A 15,649-nucleotide genomic window follows, 5' to 3' on the forward strand; every position below is an offset into this window, starting at 1 on the left:
ACAAACAGTCAAATGGAAGCTGAAATACAGGCACTATTATTATTAGCTATTATTATTAAGTCTTGTCCTTTGCCACTAAAGTTACGAGCCCAATGAGCTATTTTTAAGGGACCACCCAGTCAGCCGCACAGCCGTAGTGTATCAACAGCTTGGGACACAGCGCGACACTCAAGTGCAGGCACTCTGACAAGCACTCGGAAGCTAGGATACTAAATAGTAGTTTTGACAGGTGCCATCCTAATTAAATGGCTGGCCCCAGCTGGCCCCCCCCAGTAAAAAAGTCCTGGCTACACCCCTGAATTTTGACATCTGTGTCAGGCTACAAATGAGAGATGACGTAACACCATGCACATTTCTTTTCATACTCAATTGCTTTCATTCAGTAGGCTATTGCAAAACAACTACCAGTATGTCATGGGTAGAAAAGGTGACATTATGTTGAGCACAATGTCACTGTATTGTCCTCAATTTCTCAACCCGTAGGCTAGCTAATGACTAACATTAAACAAATATAAGAAAATTGTTCAAAAGAGGCAGTGCCGGTGTCCAGGTAGCATAGCGGTGCCCCCCCCCCCCCATTACATGTCAAAACACAGCAAACAAGAATGAGGGAAAGAAGCTGGCAGCTGACTGGGCTGAGGGACCATGTCTGATTAAGGTTGGTGATAAAAAAACAAAGCGAGTAGATTAGCTTTTAGTTAAAATTTTACATCATATGACAGCATGTGCCTAACTTTTGTGAGGCATAAATAAACGATATTCATGATATCTTGAAGGGGGATGCAGAACGAGAGGCTTCTGTGCAAGACAGATCAACGGGTGAGCCGCATAAGTGAGAGAGTGCAAGCAGGCCCAAAGAAAGAGAGACAACACATCCAGAGCAAGAGGAACAACAAACAGATCTAGAGAAAGAAAGTAATCAACCTGCTGCTACATCTCCTTCCAGAAATGACAGCGATTTAGGTGACAAAGACATTGGGCCAAGACAAGTGAAGCTGAAAAGCTACCCACACAAAAGTTTTGGTACACAGAAAAGGGCATTTCAACACTGCTGGTTTGAGAAATGCAAATGGCTAGAGTACTCTGTCCACAAAAACACAGCTTTCTGATTTCCATGCAGAGTTGTTGGCAAAAACAAAAAACAAACACATGAAATTTAATATGATTTTTCAGTAATGGCTGCAAAATTTGGAAAAAAGTTTTGTTTATCTTCAATAAACATGAGATGGCACAAATACTCAGAGACATTGTTGTGACATGGCAAAGCTACCAGGCAACTAGCAATTGTGGGAACATTGCTCAGATGTTACCATCTGCCCATGCTAGTGATATTGCAGAGAGAAGCGAGTATCTGAGGAGAATTGCTGTGGTCACTTCCATGTTGGGAAGGCAGGGACTTGCTTTCTATGCCAATGATGAATCTAGTAAAAGCATAAATAGAGCGAACTTTCTTGAATGTATGGAGCTTTTGAAGGAGTTTGACCCTTTCCTGCAAAGGTACAATACTACATCAAATGTGATATATTTTGCTCCAGAATCTCAGAATGATATGATCGAATGCTGTGCTCAAGAGATTATGAGCACCATAATCTCTGAGATTTCAAAGTCTGGAATGTATGCCATTATGGCAGATGAGGCCAGGGATGGACAGTCTGAACAGTTGGCTCTGTGTGCTAGGTATGTTACAGAGGGGGCAGTTAAGGAGCATTTACTAGCGCTTGCAGAAATCAAGTCATTTGGTGCCCATTTGATGCCAAATGATTTGCAACAGCAGCTCCAAATGAGAGGGAAAGCAGGCTTAAAGTGCGTTGCACAGACCTATGATGGTCCAGCTGTCATGAGTGGGTCCAAAGGAGTTGTGCAAGTACATTTCAGAGTACTGCATCTGGAGGCAATTTATGTACATTGCTATGCTCATGAGCTTAATTTGGTGTTTTGTCATACTTGCAGGGCTATTCCAGAGGCTGCTGAGTTTTTCAGTTTCTTGGAGAATGTGTATTCATTTTTCAGTATACATCCCGAGTTAACCACCACAAGTTCAAAGAAGCTCAGTCCAAACTTGGAATAGCATAAGCTGAACTTGTACAGCTCTCAAACACTTGCTGGGCATGCCAGCTGCAGTCAATAAATGCAGTCTTGGACACTTTAACCACTATTTTTGATTATCTATCTGCCATTAGATCTCCCATGGCTGGTGGTCTGAGAGCAAAGATTCATAAGTTCTCCACAGTGCATTTGCAACTGATGTTTCAGTCCCTTCTTTCTGTAACTGAGGGACAACAGAAGCTGCTCCAAAAAGACTGTCGACCTGGCAGAAGCTTGTTTCAGCAATCAAGGTGTATGTGACACTGAGAGACAAACGCACGGTTGCATTTGCCACAGAGCTTTATGACAGAACCAAAGCACTCTGCAGAATTCACAATACTGCAGCAAGAAAGCACAAACGAAGGATGGAGATTTTGTGGTGGAGACCTCCTTGGGTTTAGGCAAAGAATTGTCATATTCCCAAATAATGAAAACAGAGTTATTGCTCCCCTGCTTGGACAGGATGGTTTGTGAGTTTGGCCAGTGATTCTCGACTGTAGATGCAGGTCTGCTCACAGGCATAGTTATGCAACCCCACTCAAAAAACTTCCTAGAATATATCATGCTTAACTGAGTTTGCCAAGCACTATGGTATTGATGTTAAAACAGAAGCAATGTTGGTGGTCAGAAACTTTTTTGCCCGGAAAGCAGAGGCTGCATGTCCTCCCTCGAGATATGCTTGCTGTGCATAACCTCCTGGATGACGATATGTTTCCTTCTTTGAAGGAAATCATTCAGGTTGCCCTCACAATTCTCGTGAGCAGCTGCTCCTGTGAAAGGTCCTTTAGTGTACTGCACCGGCTGCACACCTGGCTGCATAAGACAATGGGGCAGAAAAGGCTTGCAAGACTTGCAGCCATGTCCATCGAGGGTGACGTACTTGGGCCACTAAGCCACAATAGTGTCATTGACCGCTTTGCCACCTTTAAAAAATAGGAGGCAATCTTTGATGCTTCCACTCACAAGATAAGCATCAAAAGAGAGAAGCAGAAGGAGCAGTTCTGTAATATTGGTTGAATGATTCTTTTATAAGGTGCAAGCAGAAACAGAGCCATTCAGAGGGCTTTGAGTTTGTAGATTACAAGGGAGTCATTTCTGGCAGTGTTTTTGGATGCCATGTGTACGTATGTTGCATGTATGTTGTCTATAGCAGAGTTTATTGATCTTTTTTCATCAATTTATATATTTTTCTTCGTTTTCTTCCAGTTACACCTCGAGCCAACTGCCCTTTCTTAGGTCCCCATCAAAAGCAAAAAGCAAATAACAAAGGGGTGAAACTTAAATGAAGATTTTTTAATGGTATAATATGACCTACATGACTAAGGGATGGAAGAACTGTTAGCAAGCTAGCTAACATTGTTAAGGGATAATGTTGGGTACGGGGAGGTGGACCACACACTCTGGACGAACATCCGGTCAGCAGGAACCACTGACAAACGCCAACGGCAGCAGTCTGCTAGAAAAGCGACGGCAGCAGAGCAAGTATGGCTGCCATCCATCTGGCAGTGCTCAGAAGAGCCATAGGCAGACTGCTGAAGAGAAGAGGGCAAGGCTGAGGCACACGGCTAAATAGTGAAAGCGGCCCGTTGAGACACTGGTCCAGGCAAAGAGGAAAAAGTAAGGACAGTCGCCCCACCAGTCCTAAAGCAGAGGATACTCTTTCATATTCACATTTGTAATTTTTCTTTTCAAAAATTCAACATGATTTCTGGCACAGAACGGATATGGAGGGTAATATTTTTTCGAAAATCATCGTAATTAGTTGTGTACCTGGTGGGGCTGCCCTCTGTTAATGTTCTTTGTAAATGTGAGCATATCATATGTAAAGGTACATTTGCACTTAATAAATTAATACTTTGTCCTTTATTTTGCTCAATTTTGTAATCTGTTAGCTTGTGACCACCACCAGAGCAATCCTAAAAGACATCAGAAATGAGCATTTAGTAACTTATTTTAAAAAAAAAATCTCCGAGCAGATCTGGGTTTTTCTTCTCTGCTCACGCATTCTTCTCACCTTTTTCACCCCTAACCAGGTTGCATGCCTGCATATTGGATATGTCAAACACAAACTATGAGACGGGTATTAGCCAACCTTGACCAAAAATAACAATATTTTGATAGATTTTACACCCGTTATTACTCTAAAAATGCACAATAAAAAGACGTTTTGAGGACTTAAAAAATAAATTCTTGGAAGAGTATGCCTTGCCCCCCCCTAGCAGAGGCTTAGCCCCCCTATCCATGAATCGCTAGTGACGTCCTTGTGATCAAATATGGATGAGATTTCCTGTTCGACAGATCATTTCATTATCTTATTTCCCAGACTACAAGTTACACCAGAGTATAAGCCACACTCTGCCCAAAATGTGTTGTTATGAGGAAAGAAATTCGTAAAATATATATAACATGAGCAATATGTGACCACCGAGCATCCAATCTATGAATAATGCCAGATATGCATCTTTAGTAATACAAACAGAGGTTAGTGCCTACATGCATGGAAGCAATGTCATTATCAAATGCATTTAAGTCAACCAGCCGTCATTTGCAGCTAATTATTTGCATGTCATCGAGGAGCAGAGCCGCAGAGACCGAAATGCCAGGCCTATTAGTCTGTAGATCTATTGAGCTGCTGAAGTCACTATGTGATCTCCTGGAGAGGTTTTTAAGTCATTATACAGCTTTATAATGGACACCAACCTTTCAGGCCTTTAGTGTCTTCCCTTTATGGACCCCTGCCTGGTGAAACACACAGAGGCCCAGTTTCACAGACACACAATGCCCTTCATTGAGTCCTTTATTGATTAGATGGTGATATACAACCTTTCTGTCTTTCCTGTCTTGTCCGTTGCTGGAAGACGGTGAGAACATGCAAGGTTGCAAGCAGCCTGTTTAAACTACGCATTTGCCATGTTGTGCTCACAGTGCTTTGTGGACCGTCCTATTATGCAAACCAAGACAACCAAGACGGATGCCTTTACACACACTTCTGCACATCAGCACAGAGACTAATACACAACTAAACACATTGTCAGAAACCTAACACCATGGGCATAGCGCCGGGGGTCTGCAAGTATACCCAGCAGTTAGCCATGTCCCAGAAACAAATAGGACTCCACTTGTGTGCAGTTGTTTATTTCAAAAAGTGGTTTGGGAAGGTGTTTACAAATCAGGAAAATGTATTCCATCGTTGCAGCTGTGGTATTGATGAAGCTCTACTCCATTTGCAAGGAAGTCACGAGGGAGTAAAAGCCTAAGACTGTGCAATGCTTAATATGAAAGCAAATTGTCTTGTTTACTTTTCGCATCCCATCTCAGCTCAGCGTCTGCACAGTCACTACTTTGAAGTAAAATAAAAATGGGAAGCAAATTAGGAATTTTTGCTGTTTTTTTCTTCTTCCCCAAAGCAGCGTGAGATGTTTCTAGCGAGAGATTGAGAGAAGAGCGGAAGTGAATGAGAGAGAAAGAGGGGACACGAGTATTTTTAGTCAGCTGCCATCAATATGTTTCACACATGATCCAGACAGGAAGATAGTGGGAGAAAGGAAAGGAGTTTGTGCGGCAAAGAATCGAAAACAACCTCCATTTCCCAGCAAGAGAATAAAATATCATCTCCGGCCTACTGCATTAATTCTACCGCTCAAGTGTTATTCCACGCAGGCGCACATAAACACACAACCACACACTTGTAAAAACACACTCACGCATGCCCACATACACACACATTCACACAATTTGTGCAACAGCGACACGTATAATGGTTGAACACAAAATAATGCTTCAGCTGACGTTTATGGAATTTTATTGATCAGGTTCTTGAGACCATTTCAAGTCAATGACCTTGTTGTTTTACATCAGTATCTGGTCTCTGTCAGTCCCAGCAGTGGGGGCTTTGCAAAGTGCTAGTATATGAAAGGATGAAAGTATATGAAATATGAAAGGATGTGGAATATGGATGAGTTACTCCCCCCACTCTTTCTGTCTCTCTCTGTTTCTTTGTATTTCAGTGCCTGTGCTCGTTTGTCGTGTTTCTTTGTCGTGTGTTTTTTCCCCCATGTTTATTTGTCTCTATATCTGTGTCCGCATGCAATTGTGTGCTTGCTCAACTAAATAGCTTGTGCGTGAGTGGAATACTACATTCATTGTCCTCAATGAGGGATAGAATTTGCTGGGAGCCGGGAAGATAGATTCTTTTTGACTACCAAATATGGATTCCTGGGAGGGAAATGACAGTGAAGGGGCCAATGCGTCATGCTGGAGAAGTGGCATGCTGGGGTATCCCGTCGCCTCAATCATACTGTGTATTGTATTGGCTTAGGCCCGGATGCAACATCCTGGATATGGATTTGGCTCACACCTTGTGTTGTGCATCATTTTCTCTCTCATTCTGCCCAGGTTTTTTTTCTTCTGTCCTTCAGAATAAAGCAATATAGAGAAAATAAATTTAAAAAAAATGTGTGCTTGCTGAAAAAGTCAATGCCAGAATTGATATCTGGATATACTATCCATCAGCTATCGTTCAGGTAAATATGACCGGACCGTTTTTGGTCCCATGCACATCACTTTGTCCAGCATGAACCTGTATCATTTCCTCTCTTCATCCCTTCCTGTTAACACGTGCAATGCAAAACCTTTGGCATGACAAAGGATGCAACAGATGCAAACCAACCACACACAGATCCACAGACACACCCAGATTTAGATGCAGAAACACACGCACACACACCCACACACACACACACACACACACACACACACACACACACACACAGCTCAATATACAGAATCAGAAGTATTTGTACTTACACTGGCTGTACTGCTGCAACTGGGCAAATTCGGCTGGGCTCAGGCAAACCCATGTCCCGTCTCCCATCCTGCCTGTAGCCGGTGGTCAGGGATGGGACTGCTGGTGTACGGTTGTGCTGGGCCGCGGGCGGTGCTGCTGAAGGACTTGTTATCCTTGGGTCAGGTCATGTAATAAGACGGAGGTGAGGAGGTGTGCTGTCATCTCTGCCTCTCTATAACAAGCCCCTGGCCGGCACGCTGAAGGTGGAGGGCTCGGCTAACCGATGCCACATGAGGTTCGGTGGATGCAGCGGCAAAATTAGAAAATTAAGAAAAATTGTAGTTTGTAAACCAACAGTGTTTTTTATTTGTTTATTTTTCAAGTATATAACTGCTGGGCTTTGGTCATGTGACTGCTGTGGAGCTGTTTTGAAAGTGGAGCTGATTTGAAACGTTTGTTCTGCCAAAATCTGGGGGGGGGGGGAATGCTATGGAAGTGATTTGAGCCTACTGATGGATGTTTGGGCGGTGCTTCATTACGGGTTGAATGCGGTTAGTCCTGTGAGGTTTGAGACAGACGGGAGGGGACGGGGATAATGTCAGCCAGCTGGATGTCCAGAAGGCAAGTGTCTGTCACAGTAACAAACTGCTCCTCTTAGCTCGGAGGCCGGCGCGAGGTCTCAGCCACCGATTCTGACCTAGATACACACAGACAGACCGAGAGATGGGGGAGAGGAGACAAAGACAATAATTTGACAAGAAAAAAAACACGAAAAAGAAGTAAAGAGAAGAGAAAAGGGGAGAAACAGAAGATTATAGGGATTAGTGATATTTATATTTAGTCGGTGATATTATTGTACAAAGGGTTTTTAATTCCTATCTCGGCTCTCCTAACAGAGAATTCAACATTATCTCAAAAGGTAAGATAAGGTAAAGGTAAGATAAGATAAGGTACAGGTAAGATAAGGTAAGGTACAGGTAAGATAAGGTAAGACTGAAGTCTCAACAGGAACAGCAGCGGAGCATGAGCCTAAAAGCACCAAACAAGGACATTCCACAAGGCAGGTTTGTGATGTAATGAGGGCTACAGGAGAAGTAATCTAAATATATATGACATGAAAATGAGAGCCACTTAATTTGACATTGTATTCTTACAATGAATTTGTTCTCTGCATTTAACCCGTCCTATTGTATAGGGGCAGTGGGCAGCTGCAGCACCCGGGGACCAGATCCGGTTCTTCTTTCCATTGCCTTGCTCAAGGACACAGACAGGAGTATTAACCCTAACACGCATGTCTTTTTGATTGTGGGAGGAAACCCACGCAGACACGGGGAGAACATGCAAACTCCACACAGAAAGGGCCTGGGATGGCCTGGGGTTCGAACCCAGGACCTTCTTGCGGTGAGGCCACAGTGATAACCACTGGGCCACCGTGCCACCAGGATGTCCAATCGGCCTAAGGCGCCAGACTCAAGGGTTACCTCAGATATGAGTGAGTAACGTGAATAGTCATACCAGCTCGGATGTCGCCCGGGTTAACAAGGTCTGCATTAGGTGTTGGGGAACAAGGGTACCCTGATGACAAAATGGGCTGCTGGAAATTATATATATATATATATATATATATATATGTAGTTTTTTTCCGAAACCGTCAATGGTGTTGTGAGTGCTCGACTAACGAGTAGCGGAATATCAACACGGATACAGGGAATAGGTTTTAATAAAATCTAAAAATCTTTTTTCCTGTATCCGTGTTGATATATATATATATATATATATATATATATATATATATATATATAATCCAGTGAGTCAAGTAAATTATTTTATTATTTTGCTCCTTATTTGTTGAGTGTTTCTTTTAACAAAGTTTTGTATATATATATATATATATATATATATATATATATATATATATATATATATATATATATATATATATATATATCCATTATCCAAACACTTATCCTGCTCTCAGGGTTGCGGGGATGCTGGAGCCTATCCCAGCAGTCATTGGGCGGCAGGTGGGAAGACACCCTGGACAGGCCGCCAGGCCATCACAGCGCCCACACACACACACACACACACACACACACACACACACACACACACACACACACACACACACACACACACACACACACACCTAGGGACAATTTAGTACGGCATGTCTTTGGACTGTGGGAGGAAACCCATGCAGACACGAAGAGAACATACAAACTCCACACAGAGGATGACCCAGGATGACCCCCAAGGTTGGGCTACCCCAGGGCTCGAACACATGACTTTATTGCTGTGAGGCTGTGAGGTATATATATATATATATATATGTATATATATATATATATATATGTGTGTGTGTGTGTGTGTGTATATGTATGTATGTGTGTATATATATATATATTTGTGTGTGTGTGTGTGTGTATGTATATATGTACGTATATACACTGTATGTGTATATATATACACACACACGCACACACAGTATATATATATATATATATATATATATATAGTATATATATATATATATACAGTATATATATATACACACAGTATATACACAGTATATACACAGTATATATATATATATATATATATATATACATATATATACACAGTATATAAAGATTTACAGTAGAAAGGGAGAGCCACCATATAATAGTTGTATGTAGGGAAAATAAATCGCTTGGGCGACAATGACAGTGGGGTCCAGTTGGACTCCACTAGGCAGGAGACTTGTGCAAATCCACGGCAAAAACCGAGTCACAAAAATGAGTTTATCCAGTACTTATGATAATATTGTAGCTAAGGAAATTCAAGTTTGGTCATCAGAACATGAATTTGTCCTCGCTCGGTTTACAAAGCAAGTAAAAGTTCAGCTGGAGACAAAGCCATCAACAGCAGTCAGCATTGGCAACGGCCACACCTATGATGATGAAGAGGAGGGGAGTTTGGCAGGGACCCCCCCCCCCACTAAACTGAATGGCAGGCTAGTATTATGTGAGGTATACTTTACACCCGGAGGAAGACCGTACTCTTCTTTTTTGAGGCAGACAAGTGTTACGCGAGGTGATTCTCAACAGATCTCTATGGGGTGATTCTGAGTTAATATTGGAGAGGGAAGTGTGCTTCATCGTTGCCCCTCTGTAAAAGGAATAGCTTGAGTCTAAGCAGGCAGCTCGCTGACAATGTTTTAAGAGGAGAAGGGGAAGTGGAAGTGGAAAGGTGGAGATAGGTGTCTGGTGTGTGATGGTGGGCAGCTGGAAGTGAAACTTGGGCTCCTCCTGGGTTGGGGTTCACACACACACGCACGCACGCACGCACGCACACACACACACACACACACACGTGTGTGTGTGCATTTTTGTGTACAATATGATTTTCCCCCCTTTACCATTTACATCATCAACAAGCTGACCGATTCAGTGTGGTTGTCAATTTCCTGTGAAATTTTTTTTCATCATGTTTAGTGCATCAACCAACTGAATGAAGACTGGAAATAACTGTGGGGTAAGATCGTTTTACCACAACCTGAGCCCAGCTGTATTTGCCTAATTGCAGCAGTTTACAGCCACGATGAATTTTGTGTGACAAAGTCATAACCTTTATTCCTATAAGTCTCCCATAAAAAGATGTGTCTTGTCTTTCAGCAGACAATTTGGTTTCATTTAGCATTTTAAAACATATGTAGCCTCAACCCTAACCACAATTGTACACAATACATACATAATACTGACAACATTTTGTATATTGGCCTTGAGTTATTTTAGTTCAGGTCTATATTCAGTGAAGTGGCTCATCAATCAACATTCAGCAATCTACAGTCATTTGTGCCATGTAGGAGAGGTTTCACCGGATTTGACTGTGGTCGGATTTCAGAGCGCCATTTGCATAGATTAGAGGAGGGGTTTCTTTTTTTTTCCTCCAGCCAGGTGCATACACCAGGGTCCGCCAGCGCTGCACAGTCACGAAATGATACTCTCCTGTGACCTTTGACATCCTATAATTCACCTTCCACGCTGTCAAGCTCCATTTAAATGTGAGGCTTGATTCACGCTCAACTTGTTTAACACCCAGGGCCCTCTCCCCTCTCTCTCTCTCTCTCTCTCTCTCTCTCTCTCTCTCTCTCTCTCTCTCTCTCTCTCTCTCTCTCTCTCTCTCTCTCTCTCTCTCTCTCTCTCTCTCAGCAGCTTTCCTCCCCAGGCAACGTGAGGGACACGGGGTGGCGTGTGGTTACCGGCCATACGTAGGCTTAGAAGCAAGGGGAAGAGCATGAACTGGTTGTCAAGAAGAGATAGGGGTGGGTTGGGGGGGGGACATGTCACTTACATAAGGGGAGAATTTACCCATCAATATTTGTTGGTGTGAGAGAGAGAGAGAGCGAGAGAGAGAGAGCGAGAGAGAGAGAGAGAGAGAGAGAGAGAGAGAGAGAGAGAGAGAGAGAGAGAGAGAGAGAGAGAGAGAGAGAGAGAGAGAGAGAGGAGGCACATGCCAATCAACAATGTGGGGCCTCCCCTCAGTGCAGAGAGGGATTCTGTTTTGCTCACACGGTTGCCAGGCAACGGTGACATCACAGGAGATGCACCATGAGACGAGAGAGAGAGAGAGAGAGAGAGAGAGAGAGAGAGAGAGAGAGAGAGAGAGAGAGAGAGAGAGAGAGAGAGAGAGAGAGAGAGAGAGAGAGAGAGAGAGAGAGAGAGAGAGAGAGAGAAAGTGGTTGTATGGACAGATTTACACGACATATTTGGCCCCATTATATCAGTTTTATGCACCCGTGAGAGGGTGAGCACCTACAAGTTTAAAAACAATAACAAAAAATGATCCCTTCGCCTTATGAGAGAAGACCTCCGTGGCCTCTCCTCGCACAGCCAAGTGATGTCATGGTTGGGGGGGGACTGGTGGCAGAGAGTACACCGTCCACTGTCTCATTTCTAAGAGGCTTTTAACGCCATCTCAGTAATCGGTGAGGGAAAATGGGCCTGCCTATGGCCACAGTCAATTGTATCAGCCTCCTTCGATCTTCTCTCTCTCTTTCTCTCAGTACAGCTTTTAATGGCGTATGGTGACTCACCAAGAGTAAAGAGAGAAAGAGGAAGGATATTAACATCTCAACGGTATATTACGTTCATTACAGCCGTCCCGTCTGTCTCATTCTGGCCACAGGCTCGTCGCCATAGCGCGCCAATAAAGGGACGCTTTGGAAGAGACAGTTCGAGTGATTTCAAGCTGCTACGTGTCCATCCGTGAATACGTAACACGGACACGTAGACTGCTGATGCCTCACAGTTTAAAATACCTGCAGGGAAAAAAAAAAACAAAACATGACGGCAAAGTCTAAATTCTAAGGTGGGAGGAGAGTGAGGACGGACAGTTTGCATGTGCAAATAGTGGCATGGCCGGGACGTAAGATATTGAGCGCGCGGCAATCTGCGATATTAAGAGTAATTCTGCACGTTGACAAACCAGGGAGGTTTTCCACCGCGCAAAGTGGTAATTTGTCTGCTTTGGGGAGAGCAGCACTGCCAAATTAGGAAGGACACTGATGATCACCACAGCGATAACACTGAGGGGGATGAGAGGTAAACAGACAGAAGCACTGACATCACGTTCAGGGAGGAGACGCGAGAGAGAGGGGGAGAGAGACAGAGGTTAGGTAGAAGGTTATTCTGCAAGAGGAAAAACTGGCGAGACGATTCGGCGACAATCAAGCCGCCAGAAACGGGAAGAATTCACACAAACTCGCCTGCCCTGCATACTTCAGTATGAGTTTGGTAGAAAAATGCCGCCAAACTTATTTTTCGACATCCCCCGGCTTGAGAGTCGAGCAGGATGCTGTTGGCGGCAGGTCAGGCAGGGCCCTCCTCTCAGGAAGCGTGTGTAAATGCCCTGATAGCGGCCGTGTGGCTCTGTGGACATGCGGCATGCAGCTCAATGTCACTGAAAGCGCTTTATCGTCGGCATAGACGATTGCTTGAAATGCCGTGACACTGTGGATACTGTAGACGGCTGATAAATGTATACACAGACATACATCGATGACATAACTATAAGGAAGGAAGACATGTTTTTGTTGCAAGCACTTGCTGATGACATCCAGATGACTGTGTTGGCTTAGCAGGCGTCTGCGTTTGCCCTTCGAACGAGGGATTTTGTAAACCCATCCTTGTTCATTAACAAGTCAGACTTGTGACGAATCTGCGCCGATATACGTAAAACTGGACGAGAGATGTAAAAGAACGATTCGGTGTGGGCCCGAGGGCTTTATGCATGTCTGTGAAACTCAACGCCACATGCAACAAAGGGTGTTATACTGGGAAAGCGGACGCTCTATATGGTACTATACCCAGATACTATAAACGCTCCTAGCAGGAAGTGCCGCCTCTGCAGAACTTTTCTCTTAACCTCAGTGGATGACAAACGGCTACCATGGAAACAGAGCCTCCTCAGGGTGAGCGTGACAACAGGTGAGGTCAAAGGTCACAAGTTCAAGGTTGGGGTCAAATCCACATCCTGGTTGATTTTGGCAGGGCGCTCAGTGTTTTTTTTTTTTTATTAGTCATATTGAAGTCTGGTGAGCTGAAAAGTGATTAGTTCAATAATTCCAGTACTTTCTCAGATCAGATAAGGGTTTCCATTACCCTAATTAAGGCAATTAGGGTAAGCGTAAGTGTACAAAACAATACACAGACAAATAATACACCTCAAGCAGCAATTACCCTCCCTTTCATACAGCACAAAGAACCTGACCACCATAATGAGAGACCGCTCCTATGGGAAAGGCACACATTTAGTGAGCGAACATTACAGGCTTGCTGTTTTGTTTGCCGGATTGGGCTGAACTTTGCTCGTCAACTACCGAGGCATTAAAAAAAAAGAAGCTGAAACAAATACAAACATGTTGTCAAGCTTTCACACACTTCTAAATATGTGCAACCATATGCAGAATTAGTACTATTAAAGCAGCGACATGCCTCTGAAACAACTAGTACACTGCAACATGCCTTTTGTGACATGCTCCCTGGCAGTGAACACCCCTGCCGCCACTACTTGTAGTTTGGTTGTCACTTGCTTTGGTTTGAGTTTACATTTTCCTGTAATCTGTGTGTGTGTGTGTGTGTGTGTGTGTGTGTGTGTGTGTGTGTGTGTGTGTGTGTGTGTGTGTGTGTGTGTGTGTGTGTGTGTGTGTGTGTGTGCGCACGTGCACACACTAAAATCCTCTGTAGATGTTAATGCACATCTCCTCGGTGTGTGCAGCTATCATCGTTGCTCTCTATAAAATGAAGAGCTTGAGTCTAAGCAGGCAGTTCGCTGACAGTGTTTTCATTCTTTTCCCCTCGAGACACAAAGAGGATCAATTCCTATGTGTTGAAGTGCAATGGCCAGTGAAACACTTGAATCAATCACTTAACCTCCATGCCCTTGGTGTCTAGGTCCGGACCAATTAGCTTCTGCAACAGGTCATTAATCACTTATTAATTGTCTGAAAAGGTGAGGTCATAGCAACCTGCAGCAGTAAAGGCAGAAATGACATCAGAGCAGATTTGATGGACAGAGCACGCAATGTGCCTCTACATCCAGTAGAATCAACTGCATTTTCAATGATGCGTATTTTTTGTTGTTGTTGTGGATCCCCCCCCCCTTTTTTTCCTCCCCAATCGTATCCGGCCAATTACTGCCGATCTGGGGAGGGCTGCAGACTACCACATGCTTCCTCCGATACACGTGGAGTCGCCAGCCACTTCTTTTCACCTGACAGTGAGGAGTTTCGCCAGGGGGACGTAGCACGTGGGAGGATCATGCCATTCCCCCAGTTCCCCCCTCCCCCGCGAACAGGCGCCCCAACCGACCAGAGGAGGCGCTAGTGCAGCAACCATGACACATACCCATGCCACGCCACCCAGACGCCCATGACGCGCATTGTTTGACTCAGCAAAAATGTTCAAATATTTGAAATATCAACCAGTTATGTGTCCAGTCCCAAAGGACACAGTTCACCACAGGAGAGTTGTGATCCTCCATGGGCAAAAACATCTCAGCAGTTTTCCCTCGGCAGTATGGCCCTTAATACAAACCAACAAATATTTGATTGACTTGCGCTGGCCTACATGGTTTGTTTGTCCTAGTGTGCTCCTCAGCAGACAGCGATATGGAGAGCAAGGGAGGGCGGAAAGGGGAAAGGTGAACGAGCCGTTGACAGAGTTCAACACAAATTTAGTGGCTGATGTTTTGGCTGAAGAACTAGGGCACGGTCAACCTTAAGGGGGCTTAATACTGAGAGAGATTTATCTTTGCCCATAAAAGGGCTTGATCCTTTGTGAAGACTTTAGATGGGGCGCAGGACCACTGAGACACACACACACACACACACACACACACACACACACACACACACACACACACTGGTTTTCTCTCCTAGACGTTCCTTCGTCACCTCTCACCTGTGCTATCACAACTCAATATTTCAGTGAAATCCCTGCTGGTGAGTACAGACAACAGACCAGCATCATTGTCAGTGACAGTCTACACTGAAGTAGTACTGCATGCTGCAGCAAGGGAAAATCCATACAGCAGTCACATTGTTCACAGGGTTGCAAAAATAAAAAAATGGAAACGTTGGTTTTTACACATTTAGGGTTGATTTAAAAAAAACTGATGTACGGTTACAGCCGTATTTGTGCGTCTTGCCTGTGCGCGCTGCAGTCTGCAGCAGCCAAACGTGTTGGCTGCCGCATGAAAGAAACGGCATCGACACGGAAGAGATGCTGAATCAGGATA

The 15,649-nt window shown here is 44.1% G+C and overlaps 1 protein-coding gene across 1 annotated transcript in view; it reads right to left on the reverse strand.

The window, feature by feature from the left end:
* LOC130120528 (diacylglycerol kinase beta) overlaps nt 1-7,162 on the reverse strand; it is a 109,141-nt gene extending 101,979 nt beyond the window's left edge. Inside the window, exon 1 of the mRNA XM_056289101.1 lies at nt 6,892-7,162. Within this exon, the coding sequence (XP_056145076.1) occupies nt 6,892-6,958 (67 nt within the window). The 5' untranslated portion in view covers nt 6,959-7,162. The remainder of the gene's footprint in view (nt 1-6,891) is intronic.
* Nucleotides 7,163-15,649: the final 8,487 nt, after the last annotated feature.

The sequence above is a fragment of the Lampris incognitus genome, chromosome 11 (genome assembly GCF_029633865.1).
Source record: "Lampris incognitus isolate fLamInc1 chromosome 11, fLamInc1.hap2, whole genome shotgun sequence".
Taxonomy (NCBI): domain Eukaryota; kingdom Metazoa; phylum Chordata; class Actinopteri; order Lampriformes; family Lampridae; genus Lampris; species Lampris incognitus.